At 39.6% G+C, this 15,709-nt stretch overlaps 1 protein-coding gene across 3 annotated transcripts in view; it reads right to left on the bottom strand.

The window, feature by feature from the left end:
- Positions 1–12,984: 12,984 nt before the first annotated feature.
- Positions 12,985–15,709, bottom strand: part of LOC137982617 (putative glycerol kinase 5) — a 36,302-nt gene continuing 33,577 nt past the window's right edge. The window contains exons 18-19 of one of the 3 annotated variants that reach the window (XR_011118765.1): positions 13,445–14,283; positions 12,985–13,225 (exon numbers count right to left, since the gene is read on the bottom strand). Coding sequence is in view for 2 of the 3 variants with exons in the window: in XM_068829743.1 (XP_068685844.1) it covers positions 14,132–14,283 (152 nt within the window). In the remaining variant the exon portion in view is untranslated. Of the gene's footprint in view, positions 14,284–15,709 lie in introns of all 3 variants that reach the window. The other 2 variants (XM_068829743.1, XM_068829744.1) reach the window with 2 other exon arrangements.

Genomic DNA, 15,709 nt, shown 5'->3' with positions numbered 1-15,709 from the left:
TGGCAAGTGGTGCTGCAGTTTGTGGCTGGATTACTTGAGCCTGATCCAGAAACAAAGAGCTCAAGCAGCGACATCTTTATCAAACTGCTTCCTACGTCGACTGAGAAGATATCCGAACGGGAACTGATGATGAATGATTACTTGTTACCAGAGACAAAAACACTGACCTGTTGGCCAGCTAGAAAAGACAAAGAACTAGCACTGAACGTATGTAAGTGTTTGTACGAGATTGATGATGAACAACAGCAGGCAGTGTTACAAAACAAAATTGAGCAAATTGGATTTAACGCGGTAGATTTTAGTTTCTGTTCACTCGCGCCTGTTGACTTTGCTGCTGTCTCGCATTTCTTAGAAAATGCTTCGGGAGTTTTGGGTATGAATTTGTACAGGAATGATCTTGGTTCATTGGGTGCAAAAGAAGTGCAAAAGTTTCTTGTCAATACTGGATGTCAACTAAACAGATTAAACCTCTGGGGTAACGAGTTGACTGATGAAGCAGCCGAGCATTTGTCAGCAGCACTAAAGCACACTAATTGCAAACTAAACAGCTTAAACCTCGAACATAACAAGTTAACTGATGAAGGGGCCGAGCATTTATCAGCAGCACTAAAGCACAGTAATTGCAAACTAAACAGCTTAGACCTCTCTTTTAACAATATCACTAATAAACCCGCCTTCACTAAAGCTGTGGAGCATATTAATTGCAAAGTTTTTGTTTGAAAAACTTAAACTCTAAAAACACGCAGTCGTTTCATTTCGATGTTTGTTGAGCTTACGAAATTGAAAGTTTGAAGTCAGGACGTTAACTAAATCAGTACGAGAAAAATTGAAGGTTTAAATATTTCAACCCTTTGAACATAAAGGGACCATGGATTCGTGAAAGCTTTTTTTAAATAACAAAATTATTATAGGTTCAAACATAACAGATGAATCAACGACACACAAGCAACAAAGTCAAACAAACTTGTCAATGAATTTAGTTTATTAGATTGTGACAGACAAGCGATTTCATTAAAAATTCAGCTTACCAAAAATAGCTTCACAAAGACAAAATGTCCAACTATTTCGTAAACCAAACAACTTTTTTGAAGCGTCCATGGTCTCTGCCTAAAACATTTCAAAGCTCAGCTCCTGGCACTTCTTCCCAATGAACTTTAATTATTCATTCTTGGTAACTGGAATTTGTACTGATAATGTCTTTAGTTACTTGACTGGTACTTTTTGTATTAAATCCACCTTATAGCACAGGATCGTGTTTCAAAGGCGCCATCGAGCATACTTTTCTTGTAAATATTGGCTTTGGTGGAAAACAAAAAATGAAAAAAATGTTGAGTTGATATTCAACTTCTTTGCTGATGTCATCTACGGATCCAGATGGAGCAATCAAATAGAAGTTTGTTGTTCGATTAACCAATCACAAAAAAGACTGAAAAGTGTCTTGTTTTGTAAAAGCTCCAACTCATTACTTAAATGAACCAATCAGGAGAGTTGAGGTGAAATTTGGATCCTAACTTTCAGAGTTTTCACTTGGTGAAAATTTTTAATGTAACTACACCACAAGGTGGTGTTAGAGGTAGTAAACAAAGTAGTTCCTAACACAAATTGCCCTTTGAGGAAGACAACAAAATAGTGTAAAGTTTGTAAATAATATTTCACCTTTTACTTTTTAATTGCTTTGTAAAACTCTATTATCAATATGTAACCGAAGATTTGTCATAATGCATGCTTGAAATTGTTTACAAGTAATGGCTTGTGACATTTGAAAAAGTAGTTGTGGTTTAATTAAAATTTTGAGATGAAGTTTTGTGTCTGTGCATGAATTGACTGACTTTGTCCTGTCACGCTACGCTCCCCATTCTTGGTGACGACTGCCCTGTGTTTTGAGTTCTACTCCCGGCCCCTGAAAATTATTCATTTTAAAATTCCAAAAATCGGAAAGAAACTCCACCTTTAGTAATTTATTGCTTTTGCCATTTTAGCCCTCCCAATTTCAAGCAAAAGGAAAAATAAGAAGTAAAACATCTGTCATTTTACCGATGATCCGCGTTTATTTTTTTTTTGATATCTCGTCGAGAATGCTGAAAGTAGCATTTGCAAGTTTCAAGATTTTAGAATTTTCTGGCGGAGCATTACCCCAGAACCCCCTACAAGTTTGCCTCTCTGGCGCTTGCTTGTTAGCCCCCTCAATCCAAAATACGCTCCTCCGTCCCTGAATAACGCGAAGGAGTGTGAAATTTCCCCAACAGCAGCTCTGGTTTTCACCCCCTCCCTCAAGAATACTTCTTTGCATGCAAGCGAGGCTGTGATGTAGCACTATTACCCCACCCACGATAAGAGGAGTTTTCACAGCGGAAAACGAAGGAATTTCGTAGGTCTTTTTTAATCTTCGGTTTTTGTTTTCGGCGGGATTCTGCAATCTACTCCGGATTTTTATGACTTTGTTTTTCACGCGAAAATCATTCGCGAATACAAATCCCTTCCCCTCCCTTCCCCACCCGTACACGAGTTAGAAGAAGGCACGGACTCGCAGTTGAGTTGTAGAAGATTGCAGGACTTCACTCTCGAGATTATCGCGGCTTAAATGGAATGGGAACTTTCCACAAAAGAGCAAACATTTTCCTTTCTCGTGTTTCTTTTCGATAGTTTGGAGCCCTCTTCTTAATATTTTCGTCGTTCTTTATTTCTCCTTGTTTAAATCGAACATTCCTGTGCTCTTCAGAGGAATTGACTCCGAGAGCCTTGTTGGTATTATTAGAGCTCCATGAAGACAACAAGATCCCCAAGAAATCATGCAAATTTGGCAAAGTAGTTCTTGGAATCACAGGAGCCACAGCACTTGGAATTGTTCTTGTCAATGTACCGTTTGTCATGCAAGCTCTGAGAAAAATTTGCCTTCCTTATGTGCCAGCGACAGAGAGACATACCTCTTACTAACCAAGTTCGAGGTCCGACCACGCACCGGTGGCTCAGTTGGTTGAGCACCGTGCTGTTACGCGGGAGGTCGTGAGTTCAACTCCGGCCGGACCAACACTCAGGGTCTTTAAAGCGCTGCCTTTGTAATTACATCTGAAAATGGTTAGACTCTCTAGTCTTCTCGGATAAGGACGATAAGCCGGAGGTCCCGTCTCACAACCCTTCAATGTTCATAATCCTGTGGGACGTAAAAGCATCAGCCTACTAGACTCTAGGTAATATTTCAGAATTCAGAGAATCTGTTAATAAAACTAAAAACAAACAAAACACCAAGTTTTCTGTTCCCCTCCGCAACAGCCATATTTTTAAGCTCTATCATCTAAGAAATGCATTTTGGAGAAAAGCAGGACAGCAGCAAGTAAAGCTTTGTAGATGACCTTAAGCCTCAATAGGTTATGAGAAGTAAAGGACAAATTTTTATTTAAACTATAACAAGATCTGTGCCTCTAAATTTCCCCTCCACAACAAACGGAATACTGTAGAATGACCCTATTACTTTACACATCATGTTTACGAGAGGTGTTTGTAACCTCACCCAGTACGGAGAGAAGTCCACAGTGACCAGAAGAATACAATTTTGATTCATTTGTTTTAGCATTTCTACAGATCAGCTGCATGTTTACTTGAAGATTGAAATCTCAGCTAAAAAAGATCTTTGCAGCCAATCTTCTGAAATATGAAAGGTACTAAAAAGCTCTTCAAAAAATGGCCTGGTGTCCTTTAATGAAATACTGGTGACATAGTTCTAGCATGGGAGTTGCATGCTCCGGGTTGTGGGCTCTCAATAAAGGTAATTTTGTCAAGACTTGGCTGACTAGCAGCAAAGCTGTGAGTGCATGCTTCATAAGAATAACAACTAGATAGGGGTTGTCATGCTACAGATTGGGACATACTTGACCAATATCCTAGAGGGGCCCTTCAGAAAGAGGCTCTTCAGATTTTGCCACTGTAAATGCCCAGTTTTTACAGATCTCCTACTCATTCGGTATTTGCTTTAAATATTTTAATTAAAGTATGCATCAGTTGAATTAACATTTTATTACAATGTCAACAGGAACTGAAAACTAAAACAGAAGTAATGCACAGAAAAGTGTGTGTGTCCTGTTATGCCTTGCAACTTCAGTCATAATGATAACTATTTACTCCTTAACCATTGCACAACAAATATATTCATTAAGCTGGAGTTTCCTTGGAAGCCGGTCATTGGCGGTATATCGCTGTCTGTTTGTCAGATTTTCACTCAAACTTTTGTATTAAAAAGAAAAGAGTGACAGCTTCTTATATTGATTAGCCCCGAAGCACATACCTGAAAAGGTATTGAAACCCCTGCATTAAGAAAAGGGTTTAAAAGCCAAATTGGTAGAAGCTAAGTGCATGGAATCTCATTTTCAGGGCTTTATGATTTGCGTTTTACAGTATAAAGGTGTTGGATGTCAAAATTGGGTGTGCATCTGGGTCAATCCTGGGCATAAGTGAGTAACAAAGAACTTCCCAGATCCTATACACATTCGACAAACTACTCAAGGATAAAAAAACCCCAACTGGTGAGTGTAACTTACAATACTTTGGCTTGTAAAATTAATATATTAATTTAATGAACATTTTCTTCTAAGGGAAAAAGTTCAAGTTGCCACAAGTGTGTATTTTGATGAGAAGGATTTTGCAAGAACTGAGAATATCCTACATGTAGGGGCAGAGTATTACCATTTTTTAGTTGTCCAGGCAATGGGATTTTGCTAGTCATTGTGACAAATTCTCTTTTTCAAAGTTGTCATCTCCAATCAGTTTAGTCTAGTTCATGGAATGTTTCTTTTAAAAAACCAGACATTGGCCACTTTTTATAACTTTTTTCTTTGTATACGAATAATTATAAAAAAGTTTGAACATGTCTATTTCAGCAAGTCAAATGGAAGAGTCTTTGCTGTTTGTTGGTGAGTTTTAAAGTGCCTCTGATGTAAAAAAAAAATCTTTTGCTTATTTTGAAGACCTTTCAAAATGATGAAGAATGGTGTTTTCTATTTTGGAATTCCTTCTTTCGTTCCAGAGATATTCAAGTTTTTGTTAAAAATTGTTGACGTCACAAACATTGCAAAATGACAGTAATGAATCACAAAATTGAGAATATCTCCGAAAATATTGGAGTAATGATATTCAAACTTGGCACCAGTAATGAACATTAGATAAGACACAAAGTGACACCCATAAAGATGTTGCCATGGCAACAGCCTTGTTTCCAGTCCCTTTCTGCAACGAAGCAAATTTCTTGGATTTTGAACAGATAAGTACAGGCAGATGGTCAGACTTGAAATGCATGTGCTGTCCATAGTGTTTCACATCTCTGTATAAGCTAGCTTACCGACACTTGAACCAGCTTTAATTTGTCTGAACTATTTCAAAAGCTTTTATTATCGTGGTACCTGCGGCCCATAATTAGCAACAGACAAATTAACTTGCCCAGGTGTATGCATGATGCATCAACAAGTTGCACAACACCGCCCGGCTATGACTGAAAGGACTTCAGATCACTTTAGTTATTGCAAAATAATTTGTCTTTATACTTTGCAGAATTTTTTACACAGAGATGTTTTCAGAGTAGAACAACATTTTTGGTATTCGGCCTGGGGGCAAAAAGACTGAAGAGATCTCGGAAGAAATGGCCCAATTTATACAAGAGACGGATAATGCGTCTGGACGAATTATCCGTCTGGTCGTTTAATCCGTCCAGTATACATCGGGAGAAATGCCTATTGTTCTCAGGAAATTTACTTACAGTTCAAGAAACTTCTTAGGACTGTTATATTTCTCGTTATTATTCATAGACGCGCAAGAAGCACGCATTTTATTGGTTGCTATGCACGCGCGGCAATGCTCATTTGTATGTAGTAGGCGGTCAATACAAACAATAGATACTGCCTGCTATTGTTTTCTCTTTTCTTTACTAAAATCACACATTTGCGCGCAATACCCGTAAACGAAACAAAAAGATGTAAAGTTTGCCAGTGCAATTATTTTATGCATACCTTTGGATTGATTTCGTTCAGTAAAGGAATATAAAATATCCTTGTTTGGTTATTTGCAATTAGAGGGACAGGGTATATTAGCATGTTGCGATCGCGCAACAAAGAAAAAATGCTCGTGCTTTAAACGTACCAAGCACCGTTAACTTATCAACCACGAACTGTAAAGCACAGTATTAGTTAGTCTCATAGTTCGTCCCGTTTTTACTGGACGGATTATGCAAGTCGCGAGAAACTGGCGCGAGGAAAAGGAATGGGTACAAGTCAAATCGTCGAGTTGGCGGCAAATTTCAAAATGGCGGCAACGGCACAGCTCGTGAAGCTTTTTTCCCGAAAAAGAGAAGCTGTTGAAGAAGAAATGCACTCTTTCCAGAGACTGAATGACGAAAAGGCACGGAAGAAAGTCACGGAGGTATTAGACTTCGAATCAGAAGTCCCCCAAGCAGCTGCTTTGTCCGCTATCTTGTTGAGCAAAAAACCAAGACAGGAGAGAGGTCGCAATGAGCTCAGGGACAACAACTGGTGGGCTCAAGGTTATCGTAACTGGGACGGTGCAGCATTTAAAAAGCGTTTGAGGGTCTCTCGTGATACATTTGAGTTTATTCTGGCCGAAATTAAAAACGACATCGTCAAACAACCTAATCGAATGAAACCCCATCCCACACCTCCTGTCACCCAACGAATCTGTTCCTCACATTATCTGTTCCCCAGAGGAATCTTGCTGGCTGGCAAAAATACAGGTGTTTCGATGAGCTGGCTGAGAAATTTTGTTATTGATAGAGGTTTTGCCTGGGAATTACTGACTTTTTCTAGCATTTCAACCCGAGATGGCTGTAGAAACTCTGAAGACTGAGGACGACTAAAAAAAAAAAAAAAAAAAAAAGAACCGACGGCTGGTCAGAGTGATTGCGCTTGCGGAAAAACCTGTTTTGTCCCGGTTTTGTTGCTTTTGTTTGGTCGTTTTGGATCGAGGGATTTGAAAGCGCGCGGAATTCCTGGCTGGGAAATAAATTTGATCAGCTGGCTGGGAAACCAACCAATTTTATCTAGCTGGCTGGGAAATTTCTTGTGTGTCTTGCTGGGAAAAAGGAACAGATAATGTTTTCCCAGCAACACTGAAAACACCTGAAAATGCTTTAATAACATTTATTTTCATTAACTGGGGTATAATAATACATTTTACAACAAATTGGTCGTTGGGTGCCCCTGACTCAGTTGGCAATGTGCCTGTTTCGGCTAGCTCATGGGTGTTCATTCTTGACAGTAGGGGATCTCTTTGAAGTGGCAGCTCCATGCAACTGCTCATTGTATTTTTCAAGACGTTTGCAAAGCCCTGGTAAAAAAATTGTATGAGAGATTTGTTTTTCTTCCAAGAACCTCGGAAGAGTGGAGCCAGGAACTGCAAGGTTTTCTCGAAAATTGGGAGTTCCCTTGCATTGGCCCTTGGGACGGCTTTCACCTGTATGTGTCTACTGCGCTGAAAAATTTCTACAGTTATAAGAAGATACTCAGTAACTAACATGGGCTTCATTGGATATAACAAGAGATTTCTGTGGGCTGCAGTTGGTGCACCAGGCTCAACACACGATTCCAGGCTTTTGCAAAACACTGTAACATACTCTCAGCTTGAAGAAGGCCACTTGTTGTGTGAAAGATCATTGAGTCTTCAGGGTCATGGTGAGATTCCATTGACACCCGTAGGAGACTCAGCTTTCCCCAGCCGTACAAAGAAGGAACAAGAGTCCCACAGCAGAGATATTTTAACATGCGACTTTGCTCTGCAAGAGTTGTTTCTGAGCATGCCTATGGCATGCTTAAAGGGCTCTGGAGGATGTTGTATAAGAAGAATGAATGTGATTTGGATAACATTCAACTTATAATTATGACCTGCATTGTTCTTCACAACATCTGCATTCACAGGAACGATCCCTGCAAACGTAGATGGAGACTTGAGGTAAATGAACTCAGCCTTATTCGTGGGACTGGCCAAGGAGGTGATGCAGGCACAACCAGAGAAGCAATAGCTACCTGGTTGTGGCAAATCAGGGAAGAAAGAGCTGCAATTCACTGATTGTGACTTTTAAAATGTAGCATTTCGCTTTACACCAGTTGAATGATTGAAACATTTTCATGGCCACACAAATAACATTGGTCTGAACTTTTTTGGTACTGGTCAATGAGTGGCCAATGATGGGGGGAGGGGGAGGGAGGGTGGGTGGATTGGTAACAGATTTGAAGACAAAAAATTGCAGTCAAGGGAAGGGACTGCACCCATGGCCATCTCTGTTGGCACCAACTAAAACGTGCAACCAATGGGCTAATACCCTCCCTACAGAGGGCGCACCAAGTTATCATAGTCCATACTGACAAGTCTCAATCCTGATCTTATTTATTGATGGGATGACCCCTCATCCCTCCCCTTCCACCCCATTTCACTACCTCTACCCCATTTCCCTGGTTCCTTTTAAGCAGTGTAACACAAGAAAAGGCAAAACATGACAAAATAACTCATGTTTAATTTTACACTTTGTTATACTACCGGTAATCTGAACCTTTGTGGCTCCGTCAATTCCAAGCACACTCCTTCCCCCAACAATGTTTTCTTCCCCAGGGTAGGGCATTTGCTGGAACAGGGTCAGTGTGGTGGTGGGGCATTGTCGAATTGCAAACAAGGCAATATTATCTTTTAGATTTTAAAAGACAATAACATGTTTTCTGATTGCCCCCAATATATAATATAAACACTGAGTCGATAAACCTAGTTTGAGTCCCACACTTTTCAAGTAAACTGGAAGCTCACCCTCACCCCAAATGGGAAATTCCATGTGCAAGCATAACCCTTTGTTCAAAATCAGTGGAATGACATGCTGTTTTTTTTTTCAGTTATTTGTTATTGCTCTCCTGAGGTGCACTGCAGTGTAATTAAACACAAATGTTTCAAATACCATGACAATAAATAAAGATCCAAAATATCTGGGGGAATGAGCAGCCTTGGAATTGACGGAGCCATTATTGGTTGTTAAATAGGAACTTGTTCTACCTAGTTTGTATTATCAATAACACAAGGGAAAAGAAGAAATAATCTCTTTTTTTCTTTTTTTTGATATTGCAAAAAAATAAAATATAATCTGTTTTAAGAAAAAACAACAAATCCTTTATGTTAAAACATAAAAGGAATTAAGAAGTAAATGTAATTTTTCAGTGTTGCACATTATTGTTCCCCTTCAAAGTCCAGTCAGGGATGCAGAGTGTTGTTCATATTCTTGAGAAACTGTATGCACATCATCAACAGGGACTCCAATATAAAAGTGAAGAGGATGATTGTTGTATATTTAGAAACTCTGCATTTTTAATCCCAAAAAGCTACAACAAACACCCCATCATTTTTACATGGAAGCCCATGGTTTCCGATCATAAAACTCACAAAAGTCTTGGTGTGAGTACTATACAAAAAAGATAGTCCAATAATAAAACTTTGGTGTATGGTATGTCTTGTAACTAATGTTTTGACAACCTGAGTGTAAGTCATCTATAGATGGTATTTATGTCTTTGGTGATACACAATATATATTTATTCATAAATTGGACAGTTTTTGCCGGAACGTTTCCTTCAGCTTTGAACAAACCGTCCAATTTGAGGAAAATCTGGATACTTACCATCAACCAATCAAATGTCAAGATAAATAAATGAACCGAATATTGGCCAATCAGGTTGCAGCTATTATCACTACTTTCAAACGTCAGAGAGCGATCATCTCTCGCAGGGTTTTGTTTTGTGTTGATGATCGCCGAATTTCCCGACTTTTCCCTCCACCTTTTTGACAACTCAGAGTTTCAAATGGAGTCTTCAGTTAGGTTTCCAGAGATAGATGCTACTGATTTACTCGAGATCAGGGAGAATAATCAGAACAAAAATACTCAAAGAAGCACAAAAAATTGGGTTAAAGTGTTTGACCTGTGGCGTGCTGAGCGAAGCGAATTGAGAAAGCTTGAGGAGATTCCCGAACACGAGCTTGACAACGTTCTTTGGATGCTATATAATTAATACGTAACAGGACTGCATGCTTGTCCAATTTGGAAATAATTGGATTAAAAAAAATTCGTCGGACTCCCAAATTGGACTCGGCCTACGGCCTCGTCCAATTTTGGCTATCCTCAGAATTCTCATCCAATTATTTCCAAATTGGACAGCATGTAGTCCTATTACATATACAAAACATATCATCTCGTTCCAAAACCAGGCATCAAGCATTCCGTCCCGGCCGGTTTCATGTAAACGACTGCAAAAAATTCATACCGGTACAAGTTCATACCGGTTCGTAGGTCTTGTATCGCAAAACCTATATTTCTATAAACAGGATCGGACTTATTCAGATCCAATTTCGTCTCCCGTACGATTTTCAGTTGTCTTTTCGGCTAGTAGTTGCCAAGCAACTATCCATTGTCGCAGTTCGATCCCGGACACAACTGTTTTATGACAATTACCGGCGCTTATTGTGGCTGATTGCCAGCGCTCTCTCATTTCTTCGTAAGAGAGCGTGTTCGCAGACTAATCCCCGCCTTCAATTGATCTCCTGACGCTAACCTAATTTTTCACTCGTTTTGACTAAGGCTGATTTATTAGGAAGACATCTTCTCTTGCCCTAAAGGTTATTTCGAACGTGATCACGTTATAGGAAGAGCCCGACTGCTTTCTGAGATCATTGCTAAAATATAAGTTGTGGCGACTGAGTACTTGTCTTCCGGACAGTAGTGACAACTCCATTATATAGCTGTCAAGTGAATTGACCTATATTGGTTTCTGTTACTTAAAAGTTTGTTAAGAGCGACCACAAGATAACGTGCAAGCCTTACGGCAAAACACGTGGCAGAGCATGAAAGTGCGGGCGATTCTCAAGATCAGACGGTTACGTACGTAGAAACCGTGAAATAAAATTGTTCATTGTGTGGATGATATGTAAACGAAAAAGCACAAAACCGGTGTTTTTTCGCCCTCAATTCATGACATTTTAGGAGTCTTTGACCGGATTTCGCCAGGTTTTTGTGCCTAAAAAGGTCCATATTTGGAGAAGGTAAATCGTTTTTCAAAGCACGGGTTCGCCTTGGATCAAATCACAAGCGTTTTTTTCTGTGATATCACGTTCGTTACGAAACTGGTCATGCTGTGGCCGCTGGCGAAAAAATACGTTACTGGTTTGAGCCAGCAAAGTCACGTAAACATCTTTTACGCAATACGTTGCAAAACACAGGCAAAAATAAACTTCTTAACACCGTTATTAAAGGAGAATACTACTTATTTTTATACGCGTTCCTTGCATAGCTGGCAAATTCATCGAGTTTTAAGGGGGAAGGGGCGGTGAGATTTTCTTCACCAAAAGCAGCTAAATGCAAGAGATATAATAACAGCTCCTACAATAATTTCAATAACTTGTTATGGAAAGGGTAAAGTAATTTTTGGTACTTCGATTTTCCTGCTTCGATCTCCGCGCTCAATCGATCGAACGATTGAAAAAACGATTGATGCTGCCTTTGTCATTTCATTTGCAAATGGTTAGACTTTCAAGTCTTCTCAGGTAAGGACTATAAACCGTACGCCCTGTCTCACAAATACCTTCTATGTTCATAAGTCCCCTAGCTGTGGGACGTTAAAGAACCCACACACAATTCGATAAGAGTCTAGGGGATGCAGTTCCCCGGTTTTGTGGCAGTCCTGATCTCTGCAGCAGAAGTGGCCGGCTTGGCAATGATGTCTCTAAAAAGGCTTACAGTGTAAGAGGCCACCTAAGCAGAAACAGCCGTTCTACGTAAGTCAAAAAGGGACTTTTGCCGGGTGCTGGAACATGTAGGTGTATATGTATATGTTCAACCGGCATTACCGTAACAATGTTGAAAACGTTTAGCTGGCGTCAGATTTAAACTGTAATTTACATTGTTACAAAATTCAAAATGTTGGACGGTGAAAAGTGTTTTCCAAGGGCGTTAAAATATAAGCCGGTCACTTGAGCTTGATCAGTACGTGTTAACAACCGGGTTTTAAGCTTCTCGCAAGTCGATGGCTGATTTGAAGAACATTTTAGTGGCATGTATATGAGTGTCGGAATCGTTTCGGTTGCATGACAATAGTTAAGCCATTTTGATAATGTCGGTTCGAAGTGTTAAATGTGTGAATTGAGAACTTGGGGTCAAATCGTTGTTGACAATTACATCGGAAATCATGAGAATGTACACGACCAATCAGAATAGAGGGAGTTGTCTAAAAAAAAAAGGGAGCGGTTGAAAAGAGAAAAAAGGAAAGAGAAAATCTTGTAATACGAGGGATCAATAAATCGTTTTTAAAAATTGTGACAGTGTTGGATAACTTTGGAGGCATTCCCAACATGAGATAAAAAACGCACTAAATTACTTAGTAAAATCAAATATGAACACGATCTCACCTGCAATCACCGAGCTCCCCAAAGACTTTATTGGATCAGTTATCTCTGCTGGTGTATTCTCCTTTGAGATATAGATAGGGCGTGATCTTTTTTATCTGAATCGTGGACTTTTTACAGGCACGTTTTAGAGCAGGCGAGAGTGGAAAATAGCAAATTAGGAAATGACCTTTTCACTCCGTTTCGCGCTGTTTCGCGCGGAGATTACACCAACGCAAGTTAGCCAGTTCAACATTGCCTACTTGTCGATATTTCACTGAATTTGCACTTTCTTTCGGGAAACGAATGGAGATTCTCGAATGGGCATCAAGTTCATTTTTAATGCAATTAAAAAGCGCGACTGAAATTCGGACTTCATAGTTCCTCCGTCAAAATGACGGTTTCCGTAGCATTTCCTGAGAATTCCTGCCCGAAGCAATATTTTCAACAACCATGATTGATTATACAACATTCATCGTAATATCTATTTCAAACCGAGTTCTAATTATTAAATTAAGGGTTTAAAAAAAACGCAACCTGTTTTTTATCATGTGAGTGAACACAAGAATTAGGAGAATCCTTTTAGACAAGACTTTGCGATTCATTTTATTCTACTCGACTTAAAACGCTCACTTATATAATTACACGCCAAACAAACAATTCGGCGAATAAGTTTGAAATCACTCCTCGCTGTCTTACGTCACCGTTTTAAAATGTCTTCGTTTTTCACCTATCTAATCGGCAAACGGGACGTTTTAATGCGTTTTTAAAAGGCTCGTTTCAAGACGTTTCGAGAGTCTTAACAAACATGTTATCCAAACACGCCTCGTCGTAATATTATAGTACAACGTTTGCCTGTCTGACATTTTAATGCGTTTTTAAAAGGCTCGTTTCAAGACCTTTCGAGAGTCTTAACAAACATGTTATCAAACACGCCTCGTTGTAATATTATAGTACGTTTGTCTGCCTGACTTTTTATGCGTTTTTAAAAGGCTCGTTTCAAGACCTTTCGAGAGCGTTAACAAACATGTTATCCAAACACGCCTCGTTGTAATATTATCGTACGTTTGTCTGCCTTGAAAGGAAACATAGTCCGTTTATTCCGCTGCCAAGAGGAAGTCGCTATAATAAGATATCAATAATTCAATAACTGACTCAGCGATTTTTTCGGCATTTCAGTTAACCCAATGCCAGTCCAAGCGTATTAACATTATCATAAATTTAACGGTTTCGCGCGAAAAAACAATAGGACATAAACATCTTTGAACGTGTAGCCGGGGCATTACGATAGTGCCAAGTTGTATTTTGACATGACGTTTTTGTCGACCAAGCCCTCGTACATCTTAGGCCAAGGGCAAACGTCGAATCTTCGCTACGTGCACACGATACGTACTATACCGGACGAATTTTCGACCGGTTGAAAAATTTGACCGGACATTTTGTCCTTACGAAACCGTTCAAGATTTTTGCTCTGTCCACACAGAACTGAGGATCAGGTTGAATTTTAACTTTTATCAGTGGTTTTACCCGCTTTCCATGCGCTGAGAACTACTTTACCAAATCCAAAATACAGCCCTGGCTTTACCGTAAAAAAATTTAGAAGGTCAAGGTGTTCACCGCTGCACCGGTCAAATTTTCGACTGTACTGGCTAAAAATTCGATCTCGATATTGGAGGTCGAATTTTCGAACGGCTAGACGTCTAAATTTTCTTACGGTTTACTCACAGCCGTTTAGTCCCCTTTATACCAATTTCCGCTCCGGCGGACCGCCTCTTCCCATTCATCAAACGACTTGAGATATTTGTCTTTAATGGACGCTTTCGGCTGAAATAATACCTGGGAACAACGGATGGCTTTCAACTCATCACGTGACTTCCACACGCCTAAAAAGTGGATATTTAACAGTTAGACTAAGAACCAGTGCTGAAAATCCTTGCGTGTAGACTTGATCCGATCGACTTGTGTACACTCGACATTCACTACTCTCCCTATTCGCTGCGAAGATTATAAATAGAGACTAGAGACCTTAAGCAACAAACTTTTCGGGCAATACCGCGAACCGCGAACCTTGGGAAATCACGTGATCTTTTCCTTGCCGTCACGTTTGCAGGCGGCGGTTCGAGTTTCAACTCCAAGACACCGTTTTTGCGTTAAGTGATTTACGGCAGCGTTTTATAGCCAGGGATCAATCAGACCTCCCGTTTGACCATATCAGTCATGTTGTTATATCTGTTTGCTATCTATTGGGAACTATATAAGTTTTGGGAGAATTTGAGCCTGTTTGATTTGAGAGCAGTTGTAGCAATGAAAAATCCAAGATGGCGGCACCGATGTGCATAACAGGAACGGCTTGCTAAAGTTCAAAATCGAGCGAACTTCTAACGGCAAACGACTAACCGCAAACCGCGGTATATCCCAAAAACTTAAGTGCTTAAATCCTTTATTGAAAAATCTACTACGGTAGCCACAATGAAAACATCACTCCAAAATATAACGCTGCAAAGTGATTTTCTTCTACCCCTCTCATGTTGCATAGTGTTAGCGATTTATCCTCTGAATACCAACCTTAAAGGGGCTAGGTCATGCTATTTTAGGTAACTTTGTTTAATTTTGTTAATTATGAGCTCTAAACGTCAAATTGGCAGAGCAAGAGTCTTTCAATTGCAAAATCACGGCCACATAACAACAGAGAATGATTTTCCAGCTGTGTAAATGACATTTTGATATAGACTGATATAAATTTGAAAAAAGGTGGGCCGACGTTTTTCAAATTTACCCAAATTCAATCCATTTCAATCCTCTCCAGTTTTGTCCATCCATGTCCCTTCTCGGCTTCCCTGTATTTTGTTAGAGTTCTTCTATTCTCGGTTTTCACATGACGTCACGGCCGCCATGTTGGTACCCTTAAACAAAGAAACGGCGGCCATGTTGGAGCTCCGACCAAATCCTCCGGGAATTTAACTCTATTGTTATGCAAAGGTTTTCTTTTGTTTTCGTTGAAAAACATAGCTGTTGATCACGCGAGTGAAAACCAACAATACTTTGAAGTTATTTTGATATTTTAGTTAATTCTATGACCATTCGATCAGTGCTGAAATTGCCTGAAATTGCGTGACCTAGCGCCTTTATCATCTTTTTTTACTTTGCAGAGAGCCTTCTAATCACTTTGCAGAAATAAAAAGTGGCGGTCACCGGTCAAATTAAGCGTTTTAAGACAAAACATAGGGTGTATTTGGATGGCTCCTCTGTTGCTATGGTAACATATTATGTCACGATAATAATTGCATCTTGTTGAGCAAAAATTGGTGT

The sequence above is a fragment of the Montipora foliosa genome, chromosome 13, assembly GCF_036669935.1.
Source record: "Montipora foliosa isolate CH-2021 chromosome 13, ASM3666993v2, whole genome shotgun sequence".
Classification (NCBI taxonomy): domain Eukaryota; kingdom Metazoa; phylum Cnidaria; class Anthozoa; order Scleractinia; family Acroporidae; genus Montipora; species Montipora foliosa.
Note: the sequence above shows the minus strand (reverse complement) of the source record. Positions and strands in the feature narration are given on the sequence as shown.